This window comes from Tenebrio molitor, chromosome 3 (assembly GCF_963966145.1).
Source record: "Tenebrio molitor chromosome 3, icTenMoli1.1, whole genome shotgun sequence".
NCBI classification, from domain to species: domain Eukaryota; kingdom Metazoa; phylum Arthropoda; class Insecta; order Coleoptera; family Tenebrionidae; genus Tenebrio; species Tenebrio molitor.
The window spans coordinates 3,199,473-3,224,756 of NC_091048.1; the positions used below are offsets into that span (position 1 = coordinate 3,199,473).

Below are 25,284 nucleotides of genomic sequence, written 5' to 3' on the forward strand. Positions count from 1 at the left end.
ATATATTAAACCACTTGTTGATCCTTGATACTTACATGATTTAACCATAAAGAAGTGTTTATGTCAGACCATTTCTTTAATCTATTTTTGTTTTTATGTAAAGATTTTAAAGGAAAACTGTAATAACGAATGATGGAAAGTAAGATAACCTGCTTTTTTAAATAGTTTCTTAAATAGTTTTTTAAAAATAAATCAAATCGGTTAAAATCTTAAAATTAGCTTAACGGTTTCTTTTTACAAGTTGTGACATTTATCAAAATCCGTTCACACAAGAGAAAATTCTCAAATTCTGACAGTCAAACAAAAAAAAAAGAGTGTGTCGTACAGACGCACGATAGAAGTGAAACTTTTGTATTACAGGAAAATCAGAATATTGTAATTATCACTGATAGGTGCAAGAGAAGGTGGCTGAGCCGAGGTGCTAGTTGCTGGTTCATTGTCTTTATTATTTACATCATTTTTTTCACATTCTGAACTGTCACTTCACTCGTACGTTTTCTCTCACGCCACGCTCTTGTTCTTTCTGCGCCTGACTTAAGCATATTTACAACAAAATTGTATATTTTAACGATAACACTAAACAATATCGAAATGCGTAACTCATTGTTCATTTTTAATTAAAAGAGAGAACATTATCGATAAATGCCGTGAGTGTGACAAAGACAGAAGTATACACAATTTTAAGGAATGTTTGTATCGTGTCAAACAGATTAATTTACATAATTAGACTCCAAATTAAGTGAGATGGAAATATTGGCGCAACCGTTGTGCGAGACAGTATTTACCCCCACCACTTTTCGTCACACAAAAAGGTTGCCGATCAGAATTTCAAACCCCTCCCATAAAAAGTTTCACTTCAAAAATATTTTTTTATTTCAAAAATATGTCAACTATCTATTGAGGTTCTAACAAAATTATTATAGATGCGGAATCATTCCCAAACTGTCCAAATAAGATTTTCAAAAATGAAACAGTTACTATTTTTACGAGAAATAAAACACGTCCGTTATATTTTCGGCTATGTATAATATAACTAGTGGTATGATTATTATCGATGATATTATAAGTGAAATTGAGCTGGAGATTTCACGAGTCCGAAGGACGAGTGAAATGTCCTGCTTCAATTTCACGAATTTAATATCTTCGATGATTAATCATACCACGTGTTATATTCGATGAGACCGTAGAGATGAAACAATATAATGAATGAAATACAAAATTATTCATTTATTTGTAAAACTGACAAATTTATTTCTATCAAAAATCGTAACGACGAAAGTAAATAAGATATTTTTTTTGTTTTTTATTATCGCTGTGATAGCCATGCAACTAAGAACTTTACGCGTTTTCATTGGATCATTCATGATCACGTGATACATGAATTATATTGTCATATTTATATAACACTGGCCAATAGCAAACATTTTTCCCAGATGCAATAAGCTAATTTAGGTTAATATGTGCCTGCTAATTAGAATATAATAGCAGTAAATAATTATTAGCTCTAGTTTTGAAGATATGTATACGAGCTCACGAATGTGTTTATGTTGTAGAAATAAGCACGAATCGCAGACGACATGTAACACGTGAATAATAGTCTCCTTGTAATATTCTTTAATTAATTAGGCATATTCATTTCCAAGTCTTTTATATTTTTATCAAGTTTTAGGTATTTATTTGTCATTTAATGTTGCCGTTAACTGTTTGTTTTGCTAAAAGTTTCTAGAAGGAGCACTGTAATAAGAACACATTACGTAACCCTAACATCAGGATCCACTTCGGGACAGGTATTTGTGAGGGCAATTCAAAAATAAGTTCTAAATTTACAAAATCGCGCAGCGGGATGCCTTATTTATAATTGGATTAAAAATAATATTACCACAAACCAATTGTCCCTATTTTTGTATTCTAAACTTGTATAACACGCAGAAGGGAGTCGACCAGTTAGAAGAAAAACCAAAAGAATACTTACTTAAATAAATAAGAGAAAAAAATTGAACAATCATTTAAGTATTAAAGAAAATCCTTACTTCGTTAAAATTAACAACAAACATTTTTCTGTTTATGACTTTATGACAGAAGTTTCAATTAAAAAAATATTCTAAATTGAAATTAAAAAACAGAAAGATTTTTAAAAGAAATCTTGTAATGCAATAAATTAAAATAAACATTTTATTTTTAGTTTTGGTAGCACACTCACTATTGAAGTGATCATCATTATCGGTGTCAATTTATCAGTCTGATAACACGCTTTGCTGATAACACGATTTGCTAAAAACAAGACAGTGTGTCAATTATTTCATTAAATAAATTGACAGTGGGTGTACCAATTAGAGCGACTTTTAGTCATGAACGCTCGCTTTAACCATTTTTACTCTCACCGAGAGTGAAATACCTTCTTAACGCATTTGCTTTTCTGTTTTTACAAGTTTAACTATTAATAGTTGGTTCAGTTTTCTTGAAACTCTCTGTGCAGAGTAGGTGCACCAATATTGCTAAAAGTTAAACATGTACACATTCAGAAAAAAATTTAAACGCAACACCAAGTGAGTACGTATCTAGGTTATTTTCCAGATAAAGTGCACGGAGAATTTTCACACGAGCCAAATAATTTTTAGTGAAAAAAAACAACAAAAGTGCGGACGTTTGTGATGCCACCCTTTGAGGGCTCCGAATCCGACAAAGAGAAAGAATTGGAGAAATTACACGCTCCTGCGGAATCGACAGATATCAACAAAAAAGTTGTCACTCACTCTGGATGGAAGAGTTGGAAAGATCACATACCTTACGCTATCGTAACTGTCAGTCTTGTCGAGGTACAGTTGGGTGAGGGTGCATTTAATTTTTTCCCAAAACGCAAGAAACAATCTGGGAGATGGAAAGAAATTTTAAACGCACTCGTGTTTATGATAGTCGAGTATTTTTAGAGCGGGGTCTTCAAATGTTTGTTTATTAATAAACGCTCCATCTCGCACCACTAAAAAATATTTTCAACCATAAAAATGTATTTTTGTCCGTTCGCAACACTAAAAAATATTCCCTCTTCAAGATCGTCTTCTACATCGTCTCCAACAACAACCTCCAAAAGCTGTTACGCTTCGAGCCCAACAAACTTCACGAGATCTGGCGCTTCGTTACTTACATGTTGCTGCACGACGACTGGATTCACCTTGCCCTTAACGTGTTCATGCAGGTCCTGTTTGCCTATTTCCTCGAGATCAGGCACGGCACTGTGCGTATATTAGTGTTGTATTTGTCCGGAGGGGTGACTGCAGTCTTGGGGGCTTCTTGTTTTCACCCGGATCTAGTCATTGGAGCTTCTGGGGGGGTGTACGCTCTTCTGATTTCTCACGTCGCTGACGTCATGATGGTGAGTGGGAAGCGTGACTGTTAAAATTCGCTTATGACTTATGTTTCAGAATTTTGAAAGTTTGAACAACAAGGTTTATAGGTGTTTTTGCGTGGTGGTTATTGTCATTTCTGACACTACCTACAGCGTTGTTCATATTTTTTCGAAAGATGAACCGATCATTTCGTGGGGGGCGCACGTGGTTGGAGGAATTTCTGGATTGTTTTTAGGTCTCGTCTTCTTCAAGCGAGAAGAGTACTTGGCTAGAGTTCGGAAATTGAGCTTGTTTTGGTTGGGACTTATTCTTTACGTGGTGTTGTTGATCTCACTTGTGGTGCTGACGCAACAGATTAAAAAATGTACCCCTTCAAATTTGATAAAGACCAAATATGTGTATTTTTGTTAATTATTTAAATCTTGTAGAGACTGTAGTTACTTAATCGGTGCTTTGCTTAGAAAAAAATTAATTCAATAGATTTTGTGATAGATGAGAGAAACACCAAGAAAAAACTGAATCTTTTTCTTTTTTGTCTTCTGAAGATCTAATTGACAATATACATTTTTACCCACAATCAATATTTTAGGTGTTAGCATAACAATTTTATTTAATGTTGTGTTGGATCTGAAATTTACAAATGACTGCCCTTAAAGACTTCTTAGAATAACGATTAAACTCTTACTAATACAGTTAATGCATTTGCATCACGCTGAAAGTACCACAACAGATTTTATTGGAAACCTTATTTTATTATTTTCATAAAAAAAATTTTTATACTTTTAGACAGTTCTATAATTAGAATGACTTTTGTGTTTTGTAAACTTGTTAAAATCTCTCTAATACTAATAAAATTTTTGTTTTAACTTATTGTAATTTTCTCATGATCCCTTTTATCAGCAAGTTCTGATACTAAATTAAGAAGTTTTTATCATTTTCAAATTTTTGACAAATATACAGGGTGATTCTGAAAAAAGTTTGGAAAAGAAATGTGGAGTATCCTTGACACACAATAATTCTGCGTAAATAAATTTTGGAGGTGAAATCAAAAGAATGGAAATTACCCCATATCCTTGTATTTTCGACGCCTATGAATAGGGAAATTTTGTCCGAATTTGTTCACTTCATTGGCAACCATTGTTACATTAACTCCACAATAAAGTCGTAGGTGCAAACACACTGCTTTGTAAATGTTTCTATGGAAGTGACCAAAAGGAGTAATGTCATAGGTAAATACAAAAGTTTGTGACCTTTTACCTTTGATTATTTTTGTTGCTAAACTACCAGGATAATCAAGTAATCATCTTTAACTCAGCAGCGTACTAGGAATTTTGAGCAAATATTCAATTATGTATTTGTATTTCGAAAACGAAAAACTTTTGTAAGATTTTTTTTTGTCTATGGCTTCTTCTCTTCATCAACAATTCCCGGTTCTTTTTTCCAAACTTATTTCAGAATCACCCTGGGCTAACTGTAAATTATAAAGAAAATGCGTCATCGTAAAAAATGACAAAAACAGTTTGCATGTACTGTCGCGAGCAATAAATTTTGGTCGTCAATGTCATTTCAAAATTTGGTTAGATTGTCACAAATTGAAAAATTTTCCCAGCCTGATTGTGCCCACGTCAACAAAGTGTCAAAAATTGAGAAAAAATTGAGAATTAATGTCATACAACATGATGATAGGTTATGAAATTTACGACCGTTTTGCAATGGAGCATTTTACATTGCGTCAAAGAATGACATTGACGACCAAAATTTATTGCTCGCGACTGTACATACATAGTTAAAAAAGTAACAAAACAAGGTAAAAAAGAAATTGGTAGAAAACACGAAAAAAAGGTAATGATAACATTATTTAGTTTCATAGAAACAAAATGTGACTTATCAAACAATTCATAAATTTAGCAAATCAACAGAATTGTTCGTTCATTTCTTAACCTAAAATAAATGTAAATTATTTACTTTGAAAATTAATTTATTTTTTTTTTGTTTGACACTTGCAGAATTTGAGAATTTTCTCCTGTGTGCACCGATTTTGATAAATGTCACAACTTGTCAAAACAAAACGTCAAACTAATTTTAAAGATTTTAAGCGATTTGGAGCGTTTAAGGGGCTCGTCGAACAAAAAAACGTTGTATTCAACTCGTTCTTGTGTGAATTGGGCTTTTTTTGGCACTCATGGACCTTTAAACTTAAACTAGCCCACTCATGCCAAAAAAGCCCAATTTACACACGAACTCGTTAAATAAACTACTATTAAATCACTCTTTAAATTTTCTTTTTAATTTGTGACTGTCGAGTATATGATCTTTTTGCATATAACGATTGGGAAAACTCGTTCTTGCCAAGACAGCCTTTTGAAAATAATTTTCAAAGATTTTTTCTATCCATTATTCGTTTCTTGCAATTCGGGAAGGCTCCGCCAGTGTCCATCGTACTCAAGTGCCTGTGGTCTGGCGCAGAGCACAAAATGCATCAACGCCAGCCATTAATTGGGAAATGGATCGTTGACAAACAGCTGAAACGTGAAAAGAGTTTCTCTTGAAACTTGAAACTTGAATAAACATTCACCAGAAATTTTTTACTCAATTTATTAATTAATTATTATCACTTATAATTACACGAGAAATAAACTTGACATTTCAATGAGAATTTTGTTGCTTAACGAAAAAAACTGCCTCTGAAAAAATTACTAGTCCGTAGGACGAGTAATTTTTTCTGGCAGTTTTTTGAGTTTAATTGCCAGATAACAAAACTCGAATTAATGTTAAGTTTACTTCGACCCAAAAAAAAGCTTGAATACGTAAATCACTATGATGCAGACCTACTAGAATCAGACGCTCTCAAACGTTAGGTTCCGTTTTGTCGCTGGAAAAGTTAGGGCAAAGTCTTTTCGCTGTCATAGTGATAAAAACACCGCTGCTTATGGGATTTTTAGTGTATGAATTAAATTGTCAATAAAATAACGCTATACAAAATTTTTTGTCATGTTTAAAAAATTTTAATTTAAAATATTCCTTCTGAATCTTAAATTTTTATTCCTAATTATTAACTTTGAATCAAAAATGGAATTCAATTCAAGACACATGATCGTGTGCACAAAACCGAATTTAATTTGGTGTATAAATAATTAAAATCGTCCGATAAATAAGGAAGTTATAGACTCGTCTTGTTTTTTGGGGACACCTGTGTAAGTTGGGTCGCTAATATGGGATAAAAAGACATTTTAGCAAACCGGAGTATCTGGAGCATGAATTCAAAAAATTAAATGGCGTCCCTCATTATTTTTTATCAAGCTAAATTAAAAAAATGCTGCTGCTGTAATTCTAGTTACTTTATTTAAATAATTACAAAAAATGAAAAATGTAAAGCAGTAAACGAATTTAAAAAACTGTTTATATGTAAAGATAACAAAATTACACATAAATATCACAAAGAGTATTTCATAAATTAATTTAGTAATGCATGCTTATTTTTAAATATTTATTTACATGGCAACCTGTCGACAACATAAATAAAAAATTTGTACTTAATAGCCTATGGTGTATATGCTGGATAGTCTGTGCTAAAATCAAAAAGCCACCACTTGATCAATTACGTTGTCAAAAAAGTTACTAATTAGTAATTATTTGGTTGACATGAATGCACTTAAAAATCAAAATTTAAATTGTCAAATTGACGTTTGGAAATTCAAAAAATTGCCAATGTTAAAATGCATTCCCGTTGTTTTGGCATAATGGGAGGCTATGGACATTTTGCATTTAATTTGGTACTAAAGCTGTCTATAGAATTAGGTTATGTTTTTTTAAGTTTGAGGTTATGAATAGCGTCAATGTCTAGTGCATCGCTGTGAGTTTTATTAGTTTGCAATAGAAGAATACTCACGACATCGCGGGAAATTCGGCAACATGTTATATTCATGTCCGCATGTCAGGCACTTTAGTGACGGAAATCAAACAATGTGTCCATTTAAAAAAAAATCATGGCCTCCCATTATGCCAAAACAACGTGAACGATCTTTATTTGCAAGCGGACCCAAACGCAGATCAAGGACGTAAGGTTTCACGTTTGACATAACATAAGGGACTCGCGCGTTCTTTTAAACAATGCTATTAGAAAACCTGAGTCAAATAAAATCAGTCAGTTTAAACTAATTTAATAAACTGACAACCACTGACATAATGATAATACAGTTTTTTTCACTTTCTACTAAACAGCGTTGCCGGTGGTACTTTTAGGTTAGGATGAAGTTTGCACAGACTATACCTAAGAGATATTCAAAAGATATTCAATAGTTTTTTTAAGTAGCATCAAAGTATAGAACTATAATTAAACTAAATTAAAACTCTGATTGATTTTTGGATGCCATCTGCTACATGAGTACTAGCTCGTAAATGACATTTCATTTTTGTAAAAATAATTAGGTACTTATCAAAGAGTAGGGGAAAGGGCAGCAATCCCCACGGTGGGTTAATCTAGACACTAAAAACATTTACTAGTGTTCCAAGACTGAAACTGAAAAAATTCTGTCGTTGCCAAGGGAAACCCCTAAAGACGAAAGCGGTACCACTTAGCTTAGAGGCAACATTTCCTCTTCCTCCACCTGAGTATGTTTCGAAACTAAGGTAAAATCTTAATTTAAGCCTTCCTGCCCACAGTACCCAATTAATCACAGTACCCAATTAACCAGAAGTCCACAATTTTGGAAAAAGTACTTGGTGTCTGTGTTACCCGCCTTTTCCCTACATTATTTTTACAGAAAAGAAACGCTACTTTACGAAAAATAAAAACATAAAAATTAAATAGCCTCTGTCGGTCGGTCAAAATTGTTTTTTTTTTGCCCTAGGTAGTCGTAAATATTTTTCGGTTTTTTACGTCTTATTAAAAAGTCTTCGAGACGACGCAACACGTGAGATCTCGCAGTTTCGAAGAACCAGACAATCCAAAGCTAACAGCTAAGAGGTCTGCATTGCACGCCGGTCTCAGTACATTTGCATTCTAAACAAGGATTTGACAGTTCTGATATGATCCGTCCTACTCTGTACATCCTTCCGTAGATGTTGCATCCGGCCAGTTTCAATATAGCAATGCCGGAAGTCCCCGATTCAAACCGGGAGTCGTTCTCGTTTTGATTGGCAAGTTTGCTACTGGAAGCAGCAGTGCTCGTACTAGTCGAAACTGTTGTAGCTGCACTCTTAGGCGTCACTCGAGTTGTTGAAGATGACACTTCTTGTGTGGTACCATCTCCCGGTTCACTGTTGTGATTCAAAAGCAAATGTAAAACTTTATCGAGTAAGTAACCACCGTCCTCGGAACTTTTTGGACTCGTCGACTTGCTTGTGGTCGTTGTCGCGCTTGGTTCAGTCGTCGAAGGCAACGAACTTGTTTTTCGAACCAGAAACGGCATCATGTCTACTATCAAGGACTGCAGGTCGGGAGCTGGTTCCGTGCGGATGACGTCCCTGAAAGGGTTCGGTGTGTTCACACCTTCCGCTACGGTCACAACTTCTTGAGAGTTTGAGGGACCGTCCAGACGGTCAAGTGACCCAGTCGGGATCTCATCGCTTTCTGCAAAATTGTCAAGGGACAACACAAATGATGATTATGATAAATTATTTCAAAATTTCGGCCTACCACATATGTAATGGGGACAGCATGAAGACACATCTTGTACTGAGGATTTCCGACATTCTAGTTTGGGTATGGGACATGTGATTTGTTGACAGACGATGTTGCCGTAAAAACAAGTGCAAAGGTTGCAGACTGAGTCAGAGGCAATTGATTGTCCATGGAGGATTTCTTGGCCATCTGATATGCAGCTGACTGTAACAATAAAAATACGATTTTATGGATGTATATACCAAGGGTACTAATCTCTATGGGACCTTACAGTAGTACCACTACCAAGCAGCAACACAGAAATTTTAAATGTGATGTTTTTAATATCTATTCACTTTGATTGTGACCACAACCAAAAACATAGTAGGCGCTTTTTAGCTGTGTGCTGCATACGTTTTACACTAAATATTTGTGTGGTGTGAACATGATGTGAAAATGTCAGAATTGTCAAAACTTGACCATGGTAGTAAAGCAATGATTTTAATGTATTCATCAATATTAATAACGGAAATCAATATTTGAAGTAGGAGAAACTAAAAACGTCTGTCTGATTCTGTGATCACGTCCGTTGAAAAGTGGGGTTATATCCAGGTACAAATTATTTAACGTAAAAACTTCGAAATCACCTCATGCAATTCTCCATATTAAGGAAGAACGAAGGAAATGGTCATTTGGCAGTAAGACAAACGCGAAAAATGCCTGGGGATTACTAAAAGTAATCAGAACTTTCAATTAGCATTGGTTAATACAAATATTTTCAGATAAAAACTAATCAGACAGAAAGTGCAAAAAAATGATTTACAGGGGATGAAAAGGCAGAAGGTATCAAACTACAACACTTACTAGCCAAAATGTACAACAAAAAAGCACAAATAGAGTTAACTTTATTGGTGATGTTCGTCGTTGTGAGTTGAAACAAGTCAATATTAACCTTTCGGTCCCAACTTTGAGAAGACGAGGTGGCATTTTCCTTTTGAATTCTGAAATTTTGTACCAAAACTCAATTTTATAGATATGCGCACAGTGTACGTCGAAAAACGTTTGCGCAAGTCGTTCTCCGTTCTGTATTCTGTGAGCGTGACGTTTCTGTCAAAATGGCGCCTCTGAGAGTTGCCAACTGCGACTGGATTTAGTGTTATCTAAAATTCCCTATCAATAATCTAGCAACTGAAAAGTTACTAGGGAGTGGACACAATCAAAATGAATAGATAAGTCGTTTTCAACGCCATGCGTGCTGTCAGTGTCATTTTTAATATGTTGGTGCAGATTGTATACACAAATTCATAACCAGTATTCAGAATATAAGAACATCCTAGTTAAAAAAATGTCAAACAAGAAATTGAGGTTATGGTAAAAGATAATTTATATTTCGGGAAACATCAACAACAAACGGTAAAACTCTATCTTCAACATGGTGTAAAACATGGTTAAACGAAGTCATCCTCAGAATCCGAATCAGACTACATTTTTTGTCGGAAATGATAAATAATAATTTGAATTTGTCAATTTGCAGCGTCAAGATAAATTTACCAAATTAGAAAAGTCAAAATTACTAAACTGAAACAGCAAGTGATGCCAACATACTGTCATACCGACAGCACGGATGTCATTGAAAACGACTATAGTTATCAATATCAATACTATACCTTCGTGTAAATTTGGCGAATCCGTGGTAGACGTAGAAGTCATGGTGACATCGTAGTACCCTTCCAAAATGGGTGGTTGTTTCGGTATGAACCCTCCTTCTGTTTCCACCGGTGGCGAAAACAAACTGGCGTAACCTAACCCCGAACTGTCACTGACCCGATCTTGTGAAGCATGGATGATATTGTGATTGTCATTTTCTGCATCGACTGCATCAGCCGCCACGAATGGAATGATTCTACAAGAAAAAAATCAATGCGAAACTTCAATTGTAAATCTGTAGTACCTCAGGTTTGGTAAAGAAGGAGGTAGCGACGGTTCGCTGTAGTCGTACTCATAATCCGGATCCTTGTCTTTGGTGATGTTGAAAATGGCTTCGATTTCTAATGGAGACTTAGACGTACTTTTTAATATTGTATTGGTACTACTCACTGAATTGTCTTCGTTTATTTCTGTCGAACTGTGTACGGTTGTCGGAGAGTAAACTTCTTCTTTACTTGCGATCGTCACATCTTCTTTTTCTTGTGCAATGTTATTGTCATCATCCACTTGAGTGGTAGATTCAACAACTTCAACACTTTGCTCATTTTGTGACGTAACATTTGTACAATCGGTAGAATTGAGGATAGTTTTTACCGTTACAGGATAAGCATTCACCTCCGAAAAACTTGTTGTCTCAGTAACTGCACTGTCAGTTGTTTGCAAAAAGTCCAGCAAGTTAACGTCGTAAGGTGTCGTTTCAGTACCACTTTCTCCTTCGGAGGAAGCGTAATCTAAACTGGTCGTTTGAATTAGATCGGTTGTGGTGTCAGGAGCAAGTGTGGTCTCTCCATTTTCCACTCTTCTGTTTAATCTGTCGTTCAGCAACGACTCTACAATGCTTTGTACCGTCTCGTCGCTCAATTGCAACTCAGTACTCGACTCCGTATTTCTTGGAATCTTCGTCGTAAAATACGATTTCTTGTATTTCGAATCTTCAAATTCGTAATGTGTGTTTATATAATTGACATCTGGTTTCGTCTTCTCGTTCTTGTGTTCGCTGAAAGACTCTTTTGCCATCGAGTTGTAGTTGAATGGTACCGCGGTACTAGGATTTGAAGGACCGGTAAAATGACGCGTGGTACCAAACGAGCCGGGACTTCGTTGCATTTTGGTCGTTGATTGTGACGCTTCCGGTAGTACTTCGTAGGGAAAGTCGAAGTTTTCCGAACTGTTCCGTCTTGGTAATATGTGGTGGACTTCTTTGCGGAGTTTGGCGTATTCCTTGCTTACAATAGGGAAGTCTCCGAAATTGGGTTCGGGTTGAATTTCGATAGCACCACCTTTGAAAGATTTTAGTCTAGTGTGACGCAACCCGCGAGGTACTTACTACAGTTGTAGCTAGCTGCGCAACATTCTCCTGGTCGTACTATCGGGGAGCACCCGAAGAGAGGAGGGGCGCAGGATAAGGGTTCGCACCTCAAAACTCCCCTCAAACAGTAACAGTTGTCGCAGGCGGAGTGACCCACGCCGAGTACTTTACCTCCTTCGCTGTAATAAGTACCATCAACAACGCACCCATCTGGAACTAGGCTGAGTTGAGGCTGATGGTACAAACATAAAAGAAGCTTACTCAGTTCGACTTTGGTCTTGACCGTTGTGGTACTGCTCGTCGTGGGACTCGTGTATGTGCAGTTGTAGTGTACCGGACAGCAGTTTGTTGGCTCGTACATAGGAACGCAACCTTCTACGGGCAAGAGACATTTGGGCTTGACGCAGATTTGTTTGCCTCCCAAGCAGTAGCAATATTCGCACAAAGAGGACGAGTCCATCGCCGACCCCGGCCCATAAATGCTTCCATTCACGACGCAAGCTGCAAACAACAAATCGTACCACACATCCAAGTCGTACCCGAGATAAATTACCGTTTTCGAGTGCGGTGCGATCGTACAAGTCGACTTCGTCCGGCTCCGATCGGGCTTCTAAGCCGTTGCTACCTTCGAAAATTTCTGAAGCAAGTTTGTAGGAGACAAGAAACATGAGTGTTGGTCGTACCTGTGCAGATTAGCTCCGGGCAACAAGACTGATATCTGTGGAGAAGAATGCAGCCCGGGGGAGGCGGATTCGGGAGCTTGGGACACACTCGAAGATAACACAACAGAGCTCCTTTGTTGCAAGTGCAGTTCAAACAAGGCTCAGGTGTTATTACTTCCGTGCCTTCGCCGTGGGTCTCATCGTTGTACCAACATTCTACAAAAAATAAAACGCTTCTAGTGCCTTTCTTCACTCACAAGTGGTTTCATTTTTTTTCTCAGTTGCCATTAGTGATCAAGTTCACCTATGGGAATTTTCTAGGATATCTCTATTTGATACAGTATGTATCGGGTGTTCATTTAAATTTCCGGTCAAAGCTGGCGTTGAAAAGTCGATTGTGAACGCACTACGGATTACAATCAAGGATCAGCCGTTTAAATCTTACGCTTTTACACGAATGGTACGTTCACAATCGAATCTTCAACGCCAACTTTGACCGGAAATTTAAATGAACACCCGATACAATGTGCCACGTGACTGTAAGAGGTTGTGATGTTTTTCATTTGTTGACAATGCATATGTTGGTCATTCTGATGACAGTTCCATATTTGACAATAGACATACGCGCTTATTTTAGAAAAGTAATTAATAAATGTCAAAAGGACTCGTGCACGCCACTGTCTTGTCAGTTTTGTTTGGGAATAAAATGGAATAAAAACATGACTAAGGAAATGAACTAGATGAAGCAAAGAAGTGCGCCAAGAACATAAGAAAAAGCTTTTGCAGAAACGATCGCTTTATTCAAATTCAAATGACACCGTACAATTTTGGTCAATAATTTTTTTAACCGCAGATGGTATTAAATAACATGTAATGGTGTCTTATACCATCCGTATACGGGACTGTTACAAACGCTGAGAAAATAACTGTTGTATAATACGTTTTTTCAACATTTTACTTTCAGTGACAGGTTGCGGAAGCGCAAAATCTTGACTTGTACTTGACCTAGCATAACGGGTTGAATACTTTTGTTGTCTTCATCTCGATGTGTGCGTATGTAAACAATTTACTTGTTGTTGGATAAGTATATTAAGTATGTAGTGGTATTATTTACAGTTAATTTGTAAAGTAAACGCAAATGAATTTAAAAATACGCAACAATTCTAGTATTGATTTCCATAGTTCTTCATTCATTTTCATTTTCTGATATATTCTATCCAATCAATAATACAGGGTGTATCTAAAATGTGTGTGTTAATTTTAACACGTAACAGAACTTGTTAAATGAAACGTTTTTTCTATTTGAATTTTTTACGAAAAACCGTTACAAATAGATTTAAAATTTGGAATAAATTGGCCATCAAAATGTATACTTACCTATGACTTTTGCGCATTTTGCAAAATTTTATAGAGAAAAGTCTCATAAATTGGCGAGTTCTTCCACTGCGTAAAATTGACACAAGTATTTCAGATACACCCTGTATACAGGCTGTCTCAGCTAAGATTTTCGAGCTTAATATCTCGGTTATTTGCCAACGGATTTTTATGAAATTTAAAATGCAGATATTTTAGACCGTGAAGGTTCAATTAGCAATAATAAAATTACCTCAAGTTAAAAAATGTAATTTTCACACAGTTTCCTTTATCGAAAATTATGCGCGATTATTATTAGATTGTTAAACATTAAAAAATTGAGGTCTACACAAACAATTAAGTAAATCACTTGTCTGATTCAACAAAAAGATTAGATTTTGTCGTTAAAAATTTAATGTAAAATTTGAAGGTATTTGAGCAGTTACCTTTTGAAACAGTTGATGATTAATTGCCAAGCAACATTTTGTACACACTTTAAAGTCTGTCAAAATTGGGCGCGCTTTATTAGAAACGTCAAATTGTGAAAATTTATTGAAAATACTCTAAAAATAGACTACAGCGGCAAAAATTTCAATATTGTTGAAAAAGGAAAACAATTTTGCCTATGGAGAGTATCGTAAGAACTTCAATGACACAGTTAGTTTTCTCGTGGAACACTAGCCAAATGTAGACTTTACAAAATGTAAGGTTAAGAGAGTCGTCAATTTATTTGAAGACACAGGAAGCGTACGTGAACTAAATTACCTTGCTAAAATATCCCGATCGTGTTTTAGTCCTTTATGGAAGAATTAAAGCATCCAGTATAATAAATTACGTCCAAATGTTGTCTTTAACTTTGTAAGTGTTTGTAAGGTTAGCAAAATAAACGTCAAATATGTCACCTGCGCTTCTGCGAAAAGGGATGACCAAAATTCTGCAAAATTGCGCGTTTGTTTCATACGCGTCTACGTTTTTGAATTTGTAGCCACGTTTAACACGGTTTTTTGCTTTTTTCTTGCAAACCAGACGTCATTCAAGGACGAGTTTTTCCCTACAGTATTTTTTATTGACGATCAATTTTTTATGTATTTATCAAGGCTTTCGGCTGTTTTTAATACACAACAAAATGCTTTATTTTGCCCTACGGGCTTTCGGATTCCTGGTTACAAACTCTCGTTTTCTATTCTTTCTCTCCTCTTCCTTATTCTTTCATCCATCTCCCTGCCGTCTTCGCTCCATATTTCTCCCCATTCCCTTCTCTTTCTCTCTCTCATTTCGCCGCATGTGTTCGATCTTCTCACTGTCCTCGAGTCACCTCCTTCACCTTCTCTCTCTCTTCTCTTTCCTTCCCATTCCTGTTCTCTCTCTCCTCGTCCCTACCTCTGCAACCCGCTATCATTTTTTTCGCTCACACACACTCTCTCCCCTCCCTATTGTACTTCGATTCTCTTATTCTCTCCCTTCTCTCTTACTTATCTGTGTCTTTGTCCCTCTACCTTTTTATTCACCTTCTCCTTGTACATTTTCTCGCCGGGTCGTCTTCTTATTCTCTCCTTCTTCTAGAAAATTTTCTTCAGTTTCTCCTGTCTCTCATCCCATCTAAACCAGTCCCCGTTTGTCTGTATTTTCCTGTATCCTATTTTCACCCCTTTTCCTCTATCTCTCTCTTCTGTGGCCAACTCTCTTAACTTCTTTTGTGTTTCCCTTTCTTCTTTTGTGAAATCGTCATCTATACCGGTTGATTCAGATTGGTATTCGCGCCCCTACATCTTTTTTGTTTTAAGAAAAAAGTATAGCAAACCATATACATATATTTGTAAATAGCTTGTGAAACTACAATAGATGATGTTGTCAAATCTTCTCTACGATGACATATGTCAAAGTTTAAGACAGTCAACTTCTTTTTTAAATAGTACACTATACATTTCTTAGCCTATTCTTGCAAAGCTTTTTTTTCTACATTTGAATGTGTAAAAAAAGTTGACACTTACATCAGAAAAAAATCGAGAAAAAAAATAAAATATGATTTAATTTATTCGAAAGCGTTATTTTCTAAAAAGAGCTAGTTAGCCAAACATTTGTAAATTCGCATTATGTTGGTTCCTTGAATGTCACTATTTACAAGACTACCACGTAGCCAAAAAATAAAATTATTTGAGCTTGTTTGTTTTCCAGCCTCGGGTGCGCCTCGGCCAGAAAACTGAGACTCGGACGAAATACCAAATCCATACTGAATTTACTATGCTAAATTCTACGTTCTACCCTCTTCTCTTTCTCTCTTGCTGCTTTCTTTCCTTACATCTGACGATTTCAGCATATCCTCTCTTTCTTGCTCTCCCTCCTTCTTTCTCGCTGCCTCTAATTCCTTTCTTCGTACTCTGCACTCCTCTACTATTCCCGCCATATCCTCTTTTATCTCTCTAAGCACTGTTTCTATTTTCTTCTCTATTTCTTTGCTTTGATTTCTTTCTTCGCCTCTACTTGGGGATTTTTCGGTTCTGGAACTCTTTCTGAATGGGTTCAGGCCTTCTTCCGACATCCTACCCTCTTCTCTTTCTCTCTTGCTGCTTTCTTTCCTTGCTTTCGGCGATTTCGGCATGCCTTCTCTTTCTTGCCCGCTGTCTTCTGCTTATCACCTCTCACTCACTCGTCATTGTTTACGTTTGTTATCGCTCACCTTGTTCCACGTCTGCTCGCTATCGCCGTTAAACCAGGAACTCCCAATTTTTTATGTAAATCTTAATTAATTCAACATTTTAAAAAGGCATGTAAAAATTACGTTTTTAAGACTTGGGTGATTGCATTTATGGGATTTTATTCTTCACCGTCTAAAATATCTGCATTTTAAATTTCAGAAAAATCCGCTGGAAAATAACTGAGTTATTAGGCTCGAAAGTCTTAGCTGAGACACCCTGTATAGGTAGGGAATGTCTTTCCTTCTTTTTGTCTTCATAAATTCATAATCATGACCATAGTACACCACTAACTGGCAAGATAAAAATTCTTCCAAACTGATTTCCCTTTAATTGTTTCTCACTACAGGGTTATTCACATAAGATGACGAGCCTGACCAGGTAAAAATGCAACCCAAAATACACTTTACAAAGCATTAATTGTGTTTTGGCATTTAAAAATTAAATCAGGAATCCGAGTAGGTATTCTATTAATTTGAATGTTCAACTATCCCACCTCCACCCGGCGGCACGGCAATTTTGCCGGAGTACATACACTATTACGGATATTACTATCAAGTAATAGTGCAGTGCTTATCAACATAATTACCGGCGTCTTGCCTCCGCATTTTGACTTTGTTGTGTATTATGTTCTGTGTCAATGTTAAGGAACTTCCTCACGATGTGACATGAGTATAATAATATACCTTTTTGAATTTCAACTACCAATGTGTTATCTAAATCCAGAATTTTTAAATTTTTAAAAAGAGATTGCGGTACTATTCCCGTTGCTGAAATTACAAGTGGTAAAATCGAAATTTTTTCTAAACACCAAAGATTTCTCATAGCAACGGACAGCTCTAAATATTTATTAATTTTTGTGTTATATGTCTGTGTTATATTATGTGAATTTGGAACAGCTATATCTAAAAGATATGCTTGCTTTTGTTGTTTATTTAAAATAATAATGTCTGGTCTGTTATGCTTAATATGAATGTCAGTTAAAATTGTTCTATCAAAATATAACTTGTAACTGTCATTTTCCAAACAACTTTCTGGTGTATAACTATAATGTGGTTGTGTATTCTTTAATAAATTGAATTTAACAGCTAAATTCATGTGTATAATTTTAGCGAATATATCGTGTCGTTTTTTATATTCGCTTTGAGCCAAAACGGTGCAAGAAGAAATAATGTGTTCAATTGTTTCCCCTTCAGTTCCGCAAATCCTACATTTATCAATTATCGATTGTAAACCGCATATGTGTTTTTTATAATTTCTTGTATTTATAACACGATCTTGAATGTTATATCTGTCATTGCATTTTTCGTTCATATTTAGTATTTGAAAAGGTTTTCGAACGATGACAGAACCCATATGATCCTATTTACCCATTACTTTTGTGATTTTAATCGCTTGTTATTCTTTTAAAACATACTTTGTTGAGGGATGTTTTTTTCTGTCAGAACTTTACATTCATTTGGCTGACGTTAAAAGCTCTCTATGTTTTATGTGCATTATGATAATGCTGGATAATGTGATAGCGATCGAAATTGCTTTGTGAATTGCCTTTCGGGTTGCATTTTTACCTGCGTTATCTTACGTGAATAACCCTGTATATGTATATTGGTGTCTTCACTCTCTTGTTGTATCACCAAGTGGCATACCAAAGCACACTTCTAAGTTGTTCAAATAATTTTTATAACTTCCTCTTTCACATATTCCAATAAATAAAAAATGAACCGGATTCTTCACTCACTCGGTATAATATTGTGGTGTTTCATATGTAAATTACACGGTCTTATGAGTGCTGAAATAAATTATTTAAATATAATCAAATTGGCGAAAAGAGGAGCGAGAGAGAGTGCTGTGTTGGACCCCCGAAGGATTCTAAAAATGAAAACAGCTTGTTAACAAGTCGGAATTCGGTCGAATGAAAATATTGAATTGTGTGGAAACAAGTATTTAAAATATTTTAATGGCCAGGACCGAGTTCGAAGGTGACAAGTCTTCGCTTTGCATACAGGCGGTCAAGATGTAGGGCGCGGCTTCGGCCGCAACGTTTAATTAACTGTTCTCCATCAGAAAGCAATTTCACTTGTACCAAACTGGACAGAGAAATGTTGCGACAGTCAGTCCTGAATAATCGTCGGCAGTACCGGCGGTACGACGTTCCTTGGTGGTTGTCGTACCGTGAAGAATACAAAGCTCGCTCACAATTGGAAGAACGTTCGTTACAATTGCGAGATCATGATCGGAGTTCGATTGGACACAATACACTATATACGTTGGAACGACCAATAAAAGAAAACGGTACTACAAGTGTGCAGTCGTCCGTCGAGCAGAATGTCACATTACCACGAGCTTCGTTTTCATTTCTAAACAAAGTTTCGCTTGTGACCAAAAGTTGGCCAGTGACAGCTCCGGGCTCCCAGGGGGTTTTTCGGGGCAGAGGGCGTGGGTTCGGATTTTTAAAAAATGGGCGCCAGGCAGCTATTGTCTTGAGCTGGTTGTTGCTTGTCCAGCTGCCGGGACAAGTGCTCAGATCTTACTCGTCGAAGGTAAGTAAAAGCAAACGCTTTCTGATCGTTAAACAAATTTTGGTTTATTCGGTTACTGCAAAATTATCCACAGAACAGTATTTGGTGGTTCGGTACTGGTTCACACGAATGCGATAATGGTTCGCTTGTAACTACTAGATGAAAATTGAAAGATGCGGAACCAGTACTTTTTGGTGGCCTTAATATCTACTTTGGTCGTAACCAGAAAAGCTTTTCTTTCACATGTGACCGAATCTTAAACTAAACATGATATTCTTCGACGAAATAAAAGATGTTTTGATTCCTGATGAGGAACCTCCCGAACTTAGACTTCCTTCTGATCGAGCTAATTATTAAATGTAAACTTAATGAAACCCAAGGTCAAGATTGGGGTGTCACCTTGACAAAAAATTAAAATTGATCCTGATAGGAAAGTTTAAATCGGTGAAGTTCCGAAACGTTAAATTTGACTGAAATTTCTTTAAGTTGACACTGGAGATTGAATGAAAAGGTTCTTACAAAAAAATTCTAAACATTTGCAAAGTTTCAAAAAAATTTAGTGAACATACAAAAATTATGAAAGCGAGAAGCGAGAAATTCGAGGCGTTCCTAAATTTTGCAATGCCGCGGTAAAAAAATATGGCGACTTAGCTTTATGACGGGTCTGTTGTCTCCTCGAATAGCGTCCTTTTGACTTGCGGTGTGACCTTGGCGATACGGTGCTCAAAATAAACGATCGCCTCTGCGAACGATGTTCTCCAAAATGGTCGCCTCTGCGAACGATCTGGCTACGAATCGCCCTGCGAACGATCTGGCTACGAATCGCCCTGCGAACGATCTGGCTACGAATCGCCCTGCGAACGATCTGGCTACGAATCGCCCTGCGAACGATCTGGCTACGAATCGCCCTGCGAACGATCCCTTTCAGCGAAAAAGGGGGTTCTTGGCGCTAAATCGAAGTCCTTCCGGCACTCCTTTACTCAAAAATTTTCGGTACTCTAAAGTTGCGATACGGTACTGGATCAATTCATCCAAACGGGATTGACTCTAAACTGGATCGAACCACCCCTCTATAGTGCGAGGGGTCACTCGACCACGAACTCTAAAAGGCGCTTCGCTGGCGTCGCTTCGACGGCTCTCGACGAAGTGTCCGACTTCCGCATTTTTAATCTCGGTACCGCAGTCCCATAAATCGCGAAAATCGTCACGCGCGCGATTCTCGACCTTATTCAGTTGTGCTATAAGGCGGGCTGCGCTTGCGTGGTACTGCGCAATCAAAAATGTGCATTTCCGGTGGTACTACACGTGCGCGTGTCATGACAGGTGGACCGTCATGGCGTCGGTTTGTTTACCTCGAAATTATACCGAGCGGGAGAATTCAGATTTTGGACGGTATTGTGTCGGTAAGTCGTGCACGTCTATCCTGATGTTAATTGCCGTAACTCGCAGGTCAAAAAAAGGACAGGAAGAAAGATGGGGTTGAAAAGAAGGAGATGACTTTCCGGCAAGTTACTAAAGAGGAAAAGGGACCCAACATTGCCGTACGGTCACCTATCGCTGAGAAGAGAAGAAGAGAAAGTGAAGAGAAAGAGAAAGTGAAAGTGGGGTTCTGAAAGATAGGTTGCAGCTCGCCAACCTAGAGGCGTGAGGCCACCTCAGCCTGACATTTGCGGGGGTAACATGTGTTCTTCCAGCCCCCCCGTGGTGGCTGGCACAAATGACTCTAAATTGAAACTTTCCGCTTCCGGAATGAGCGACGTAAAAAACTTGAAGGCAGGGTGGGCGCGTCGCGTTGCCAAATGCCGTGCGTTAACTGCTAGTTCCGGGTCTTCGAACTGCGATCTATTAGCCCCGCGAGCATAAGTAGGACCTCGTGGCCTCCTACTCCGGCCAATCGCCATTGTGGCGTTTCGTAACGCTACACTACCCCCCTCCTCAAAAAGAAAAAGGAAAAGGTAACTCAGTTGCCTTTTACTTTTTACAAAAAAACGAAGATGAAGTCTTCACAAAAAAAAAACGTCAAAATTTGATCACTGGAAAAGTTTTGGTTTCGCCACGAAAATGGCTTGTCGATATCTGCGCGTATCAAACGATTGAAAACTGAATCTCAATGTCAATTAGTACTTGAGTACTGCGGTATGATGTAAGTCAAGTCCGGTTAAATGTCATAATTTGGGGTTCTTAAATAAACTTTTCCTGAACAAACTCCACGGTAAAATTTTACTGTCGTCAACATTCCAAAAGAGGACAAAAGAATTAATCGAAAAATTGAACGGTACGAAAAAGTGAAATGCAAAGCTCGCTACGGTTCTTCGGCTTCTGCCAGAGATCCTCTGAATTCTTTCAAATCTTTCATGTGCCAAACACCTAGATCTGCGCGGTTCTCATCTTCGAGAGCGTACGCGAGTTTCGATAGTTTTCTCGTTATCGTGCACAGCACGTAGCGTGGCGCTAATTTTTGCGCAAAGTCTTTCGCAGCGCTGGAAAGTACTTTGTTGCGTTTCCAAACTTTGTCGCCTACAAAAAATTCAGCGTCGCGCTTCCGAAGATTGTACGAGCGTTCGTTGCGTTCGTGCGCTTTGTGAAGGTGCTGGGTTACATCCTGCAAGATGGTCTTGAGGTGTTCTAAATTTTTCGCGTGATCTTCGCGATCAGCTGTCGTCAAGGTTTCCGGATTTTCCGCTACTTTGCCGTAAAATTCACCGGTACAGGGTACTACCCTACCAAAATTGAGAAATGCTGGACTGAATCCGGTTACTTCGTTGACCGCTGTGCGAATCGCGTACCCGATCTTTGCCACCTCGGCATCCCACTTTTTGTGAGCGCCTTTGACGTAACTTCGTATGGCAGTGCCAACTGTGCGGTTGTATCGCTCCACAGGGTTGCTCTGAGGGTGATACTTGGCTGTGAACCAGATCTTTTGAACTTTGTAGTTCTCGCAAGTCTTTACAAATTCGTTTCCGACAAACTGCTTGCCGTTGTCGACCAAAATGAATTGCGGTACACCATACACAAGAAAAATTCCGTTCTCGATACATTCTGTAACTTTTGAGCTCGTAGCTTTTCGTAACGGAAATAGTACAACGTACTTCGTGAACCAATCTACGATCACTAAGAGATACGAATATCCTTTCGTGGACGTCGGTAATGGACCAATCAAATCAACGGAAATCATTTGCCACGGAAACTGAACCTTTTTTTCTTTTCCCATAAGCCCTGCGCGAGCGGTGTTCGGTGCTTTTTGCTCATTGCAAACCTTGCAGTTTCGAACGTAACGAATGACGGAACGACGCATTTTCGGCCAAAAGTGATTGATGGATAACCTTGAAAGTGTCTTGTAGTACCCGAAATGAGCTGATGTCGGTGCATCATGACATGATTCTAAAATTTTTGTTCTTTGATTTCGCGGTACTAAAAGCTTCCACTCCGGGACGTTGCCGGGTAGTACAATTTTGTTCGGTACGAATCGATACACGAAACCGTTCTCGACTTTCCATGAGGGATTTCTTTGAGGATTGGCGATTATGTTGTCGCGAAGTCGCGTGTACGACTCGTCCAAATCATTCAAGTTCACGCCGAGAAAGCTGTCAATGTCTACCGCAGCAATTTCTGCAGGTAGTCTCGATAGTGCGTCCGGTACTACATTGAGCTTGCCCTTACGATGGACCAAATCGAATGAAAATTGATTGAGCTTGACACTCCATCGCGCTAACTTGCCTGCTGGGTCCTTCATTCGGTTTAACCAGAGCAATGAATAATGGTCCGTCACGATCGTGAAATGGGTGCCCTCAACGTAAGGTCTGAACTTTTCCAACGCGAACAAAACGGCTAAACATTCTCGTTCCGTAACGCTATAATTTCGCTCGGCTTTTGTTAGCGAACGGCTGGCGTACGCGATCACTCTCTCATCTCCGTCTAAATCTTGCGTTAAAACTGCTCCTAGACCGGTGTTTGAAGCGTCAGTTTGGATCACGAAAGGTTTCGAGAAATCAGGACTTGACAATACGGGTGCTGAAACAAGTGCATCCTTGATTTTCTGAAAAGCTTCCTGAGCTTCAGGAGTCCACTCCGTTTTCTGTCGCTTTCGCTTTCCGGTAAGTAACGCGTTTATCGGGGACATGAGGGTCGAAAAATGAGGGATGAAACGCCTATACCAAGAACACATGCCTACGAAACGTTTGATTTCGGTACTAGTCTTCGGGACTGGATAGCTCACCATGGCCGCTACTTTGTCTGGATCGGTACCTAGACCATGTTCATCGACAGTGAAACCCAAATATTTCAAACTTGAGCGGAAAAGTTGACACTTTTTCGCATTCACGGTGAGTTTCGCGTCTCGAAGACGTCGTATCACCTCCCTCAAAACTTGTACGTGTTTCTCGAATGTCGGGGCGATAATGATTAGATCGTCCAGGTAAACAAAGACGTGAGGTTCTAGTTCAGGTCCGAAAATTCTGTCCATGAGACACTGCTGCCTCTGGGCTGCGTTTGTCAGTCCGAACGGTAATACGTTAAAATGAAAAAGACCTCTGCCGGGAATCGCAAAAGCTGTCTTCGGCCTAGACTCTGAATCTAACGGGATTTGCCAAAAAGCGTTCTTGAGATCGATCGAACTGATGTACTTTGCTCCTCGCAACATACTGAGAATCCTGTCGACACGCGGTAATGGGTAACTGTCACGTTTTGTCACGGCATTGAGCCTGCGACCGTCAAAGCAAAGTCGGTATTCACCGGAAGATTTCTTTACTAACAAAATTGGAGAAGACCACGGACTGTCAGAAGGCGATATGACATTGTTCTCGAGCATGCGGTCAATTTCTTTGTTGACTTCCGCAAGCATGTACGGAGACCACCAATACGGACGTTGTTTGATCGGCAATGCTTCTCCCGTGTCGATTGTGACTGTCATTTTGTGTGTCCTCCCTAACTTTCCGTCGTTGCTCAACAAATCTAAATTTTTCCGGATGATCTCGGTGATCTCATGCCGATCCGCGCCACACTCCGTCACCGCGTCACATTCTGGTACTCTTACGATATCCGACGCAACTTCAATTTTGTGACCCGCGAAATCTATCTTGAGTCCGAATAATCTACAAAAGTCGCACCCTAATATGACGCTATGCTGAAGATCTGGCACGTAGTAGACACGAATTCGCCGTCTCGACGAGTCTAACACTGCTTCTAGTTCGATAGCTTTGGTTACCGGATGTTGTTTTCCGTCGGCAGTTCTGATGGTTTTTAGCCGAGATGGGAAAGTTTTTCCACCTGCGCGAAAATGAATTAAATCGGCTCCTTTTCCACCAACTATAGTGCAATTCGAACCGGAATCCACGAGTCCTTCAGTTTCCTTATTGTTTAGACGCAGTCTGATAAATGGCCTATTGTCATTGGTTTTGCTGACGAAAATGGAAGCGGAATTTGCCCGAGAAGGCTTGCAAAACTCTTTGACTTCGTCTAACCAAGCGTTCCACTGGGTGTCCGTACGTTTCGCGATGATCGATGCGTTTACATCGGCCTTGGGATGTTTTAGGAACGTAGCACGGCCGCAAGTCTGCCGCGTCCCTACTGCGCGTTTCCCGACGGATTACACTTTTTGCAGGTCGCCAAGGTGACGTCTGGCTCCCCACAACGGTAGCAAAACTGCTTTCTTTTCAGTCGACAGTTCATGAACGAATGATTCGGCTGTTGACAATTCCAGCACTTGAACGACCTGGAGGACGAACTCGCGGGTTCACTCCGTCTGGCTGAATTGCCTGAGGGTTCCTTCACGACGATGGCGCGTGGACTCGCTTTCGCGGGTTCGCTCGCCCGAACATATGCCAACTCTGGCTCCAACACGCAAGATGACTTGGGTGCAGCGCGATGTTTCTGCCGCAAAGCCGATAACTCCTCCACTTTTTTGCACAACTTAATCAACTCCGGTACGGTGACAACTTCGGTGATGCTAAGCTGGTTAAGGTAACATGGAAGCAAATTCCTCCGAATCGTCTTTACCTTGGTTATCTCCGCCGGTGGTCGACTAAGTCTAGCAAAAAGCGTCTCCATAACCGCAACGTAAATGGTTATCGACTCGCTTTTGCCCTGAAGCCTGCCCT

The 25,284-nt window shown here is 38.6% G+C and overlaps 2 protein-coding genes across 5 annotated transcripts in view; one reads left to right on the forward strand and one right to left on the reverse strand.

Moving 5' to 3' along the window:
• The first annotated feature begins 2,261 nt into the window (after positions 1-2,261).
• LOC138126343 (protein rhomboid-like) lies at positions 2,262-4,210 on the forward strand. 3 transcript variants are annotated; one of them, XM_069042107.1, is made up of 4 exons: positions 2,262-2,562; positions 2,619-2,816; positions 3,050-3,370; positions 3,420-4,210. In XM_069042107.1, the coding sequence occupies exons 2-4, from the start codon at positions 2,652-2,654 to the stop codon at positions 3,753-3,755; spliced, it is 822 nt and encodes a 273-aa protein (XP_068898208.1). In that variant the 5' UTR covers positions 2,262-2,562; positions 2,619-2,651; the 3' UTR covers positions 3,756-4,210. The 3 variants fall into 3 exon arrangements, with proteins under 3 accessions (XP_068898208.1, XP_068898205.1, XP_068898207.1); XM_069042104.1 differs by having other exon boundaries at positions 2,262-2,550; XM_069042106.1 differs by having other exon boundaries at positions 2,262-2,546.
• A 2,457-nt stretch (positions 4,211-6,667) lies between these two features.
• Positions 6,668-25,284, reverse strand: part of LOC138126338 (uncharacterized) — a 31,339-nt gene continuing 12,722 nt past the window's right edge. The window contains exons 2-9 of one of the 2 annotated variants that reach the window (XM_069042102.1): positions 12,646-12,840; positions 12,516-12,599; positions 12,224-12,463; positions 11,981-12,172; positions 10,898-11,933; positions 10,614-10,849; positions 8,983-9,171; positions 6,668-8,916 (exon numbers count right to left, since the gene is read on the reverse strand). In XM_069042102.1, the coding sequence (XP_068898203.1) occupies positions 8,297-8,916; positions 8,983-9,171; positions 10,614-10,849; positions 10,898-11,933; positions 11,981-12,172; positions 12,224-12,463; positions 12,516-12,599; positions 12,646-12,840 (2,792 nt within the window). In that variant the 3' untranslated portion in view covers positions 6,668-8,296. Of the gene's footprint in view, positions 8,917-8,982; positions 9,172-10,613; positions 10,850-10,897; positions 11,934-11,980; positions 12,179-12,223; positions 12,464-12,515; positions 12,600-12,645; positions 12,841-25,284 lie in introns of both variants that reach the window. The other variant, XM_069042101.1, reaches the window with a different exon arrangement.

What these genes read in the sequence shown, in the direction of transcription:
- LOC138126343 (XM_069042107.1), top strand. Translation starts at nt 2,652, where the DNA reads ATGCCACCCTTTGAGGGCTCCGAATCCGACAAAGAGAAAGAATTGGAG. An exon ending in TAACTGTCAGTCTTGTCGAG is followed by an intron (nt 2,817 to 3,049) that starts GTACAGTTGGGT and finishes TCCCTCTTCAAG; the next exon opens with ATCGTCTTCTACATCGTCTC. An exon ending in ACGTCGCTGACGTCATGATG is followed by an intron (nt 3,371 to 3,419) that starts GTGAGTGGGAAG and finishes CTTATGTTTCAG; the next exon opens with AATTTTGAAAGTTTGAACAA.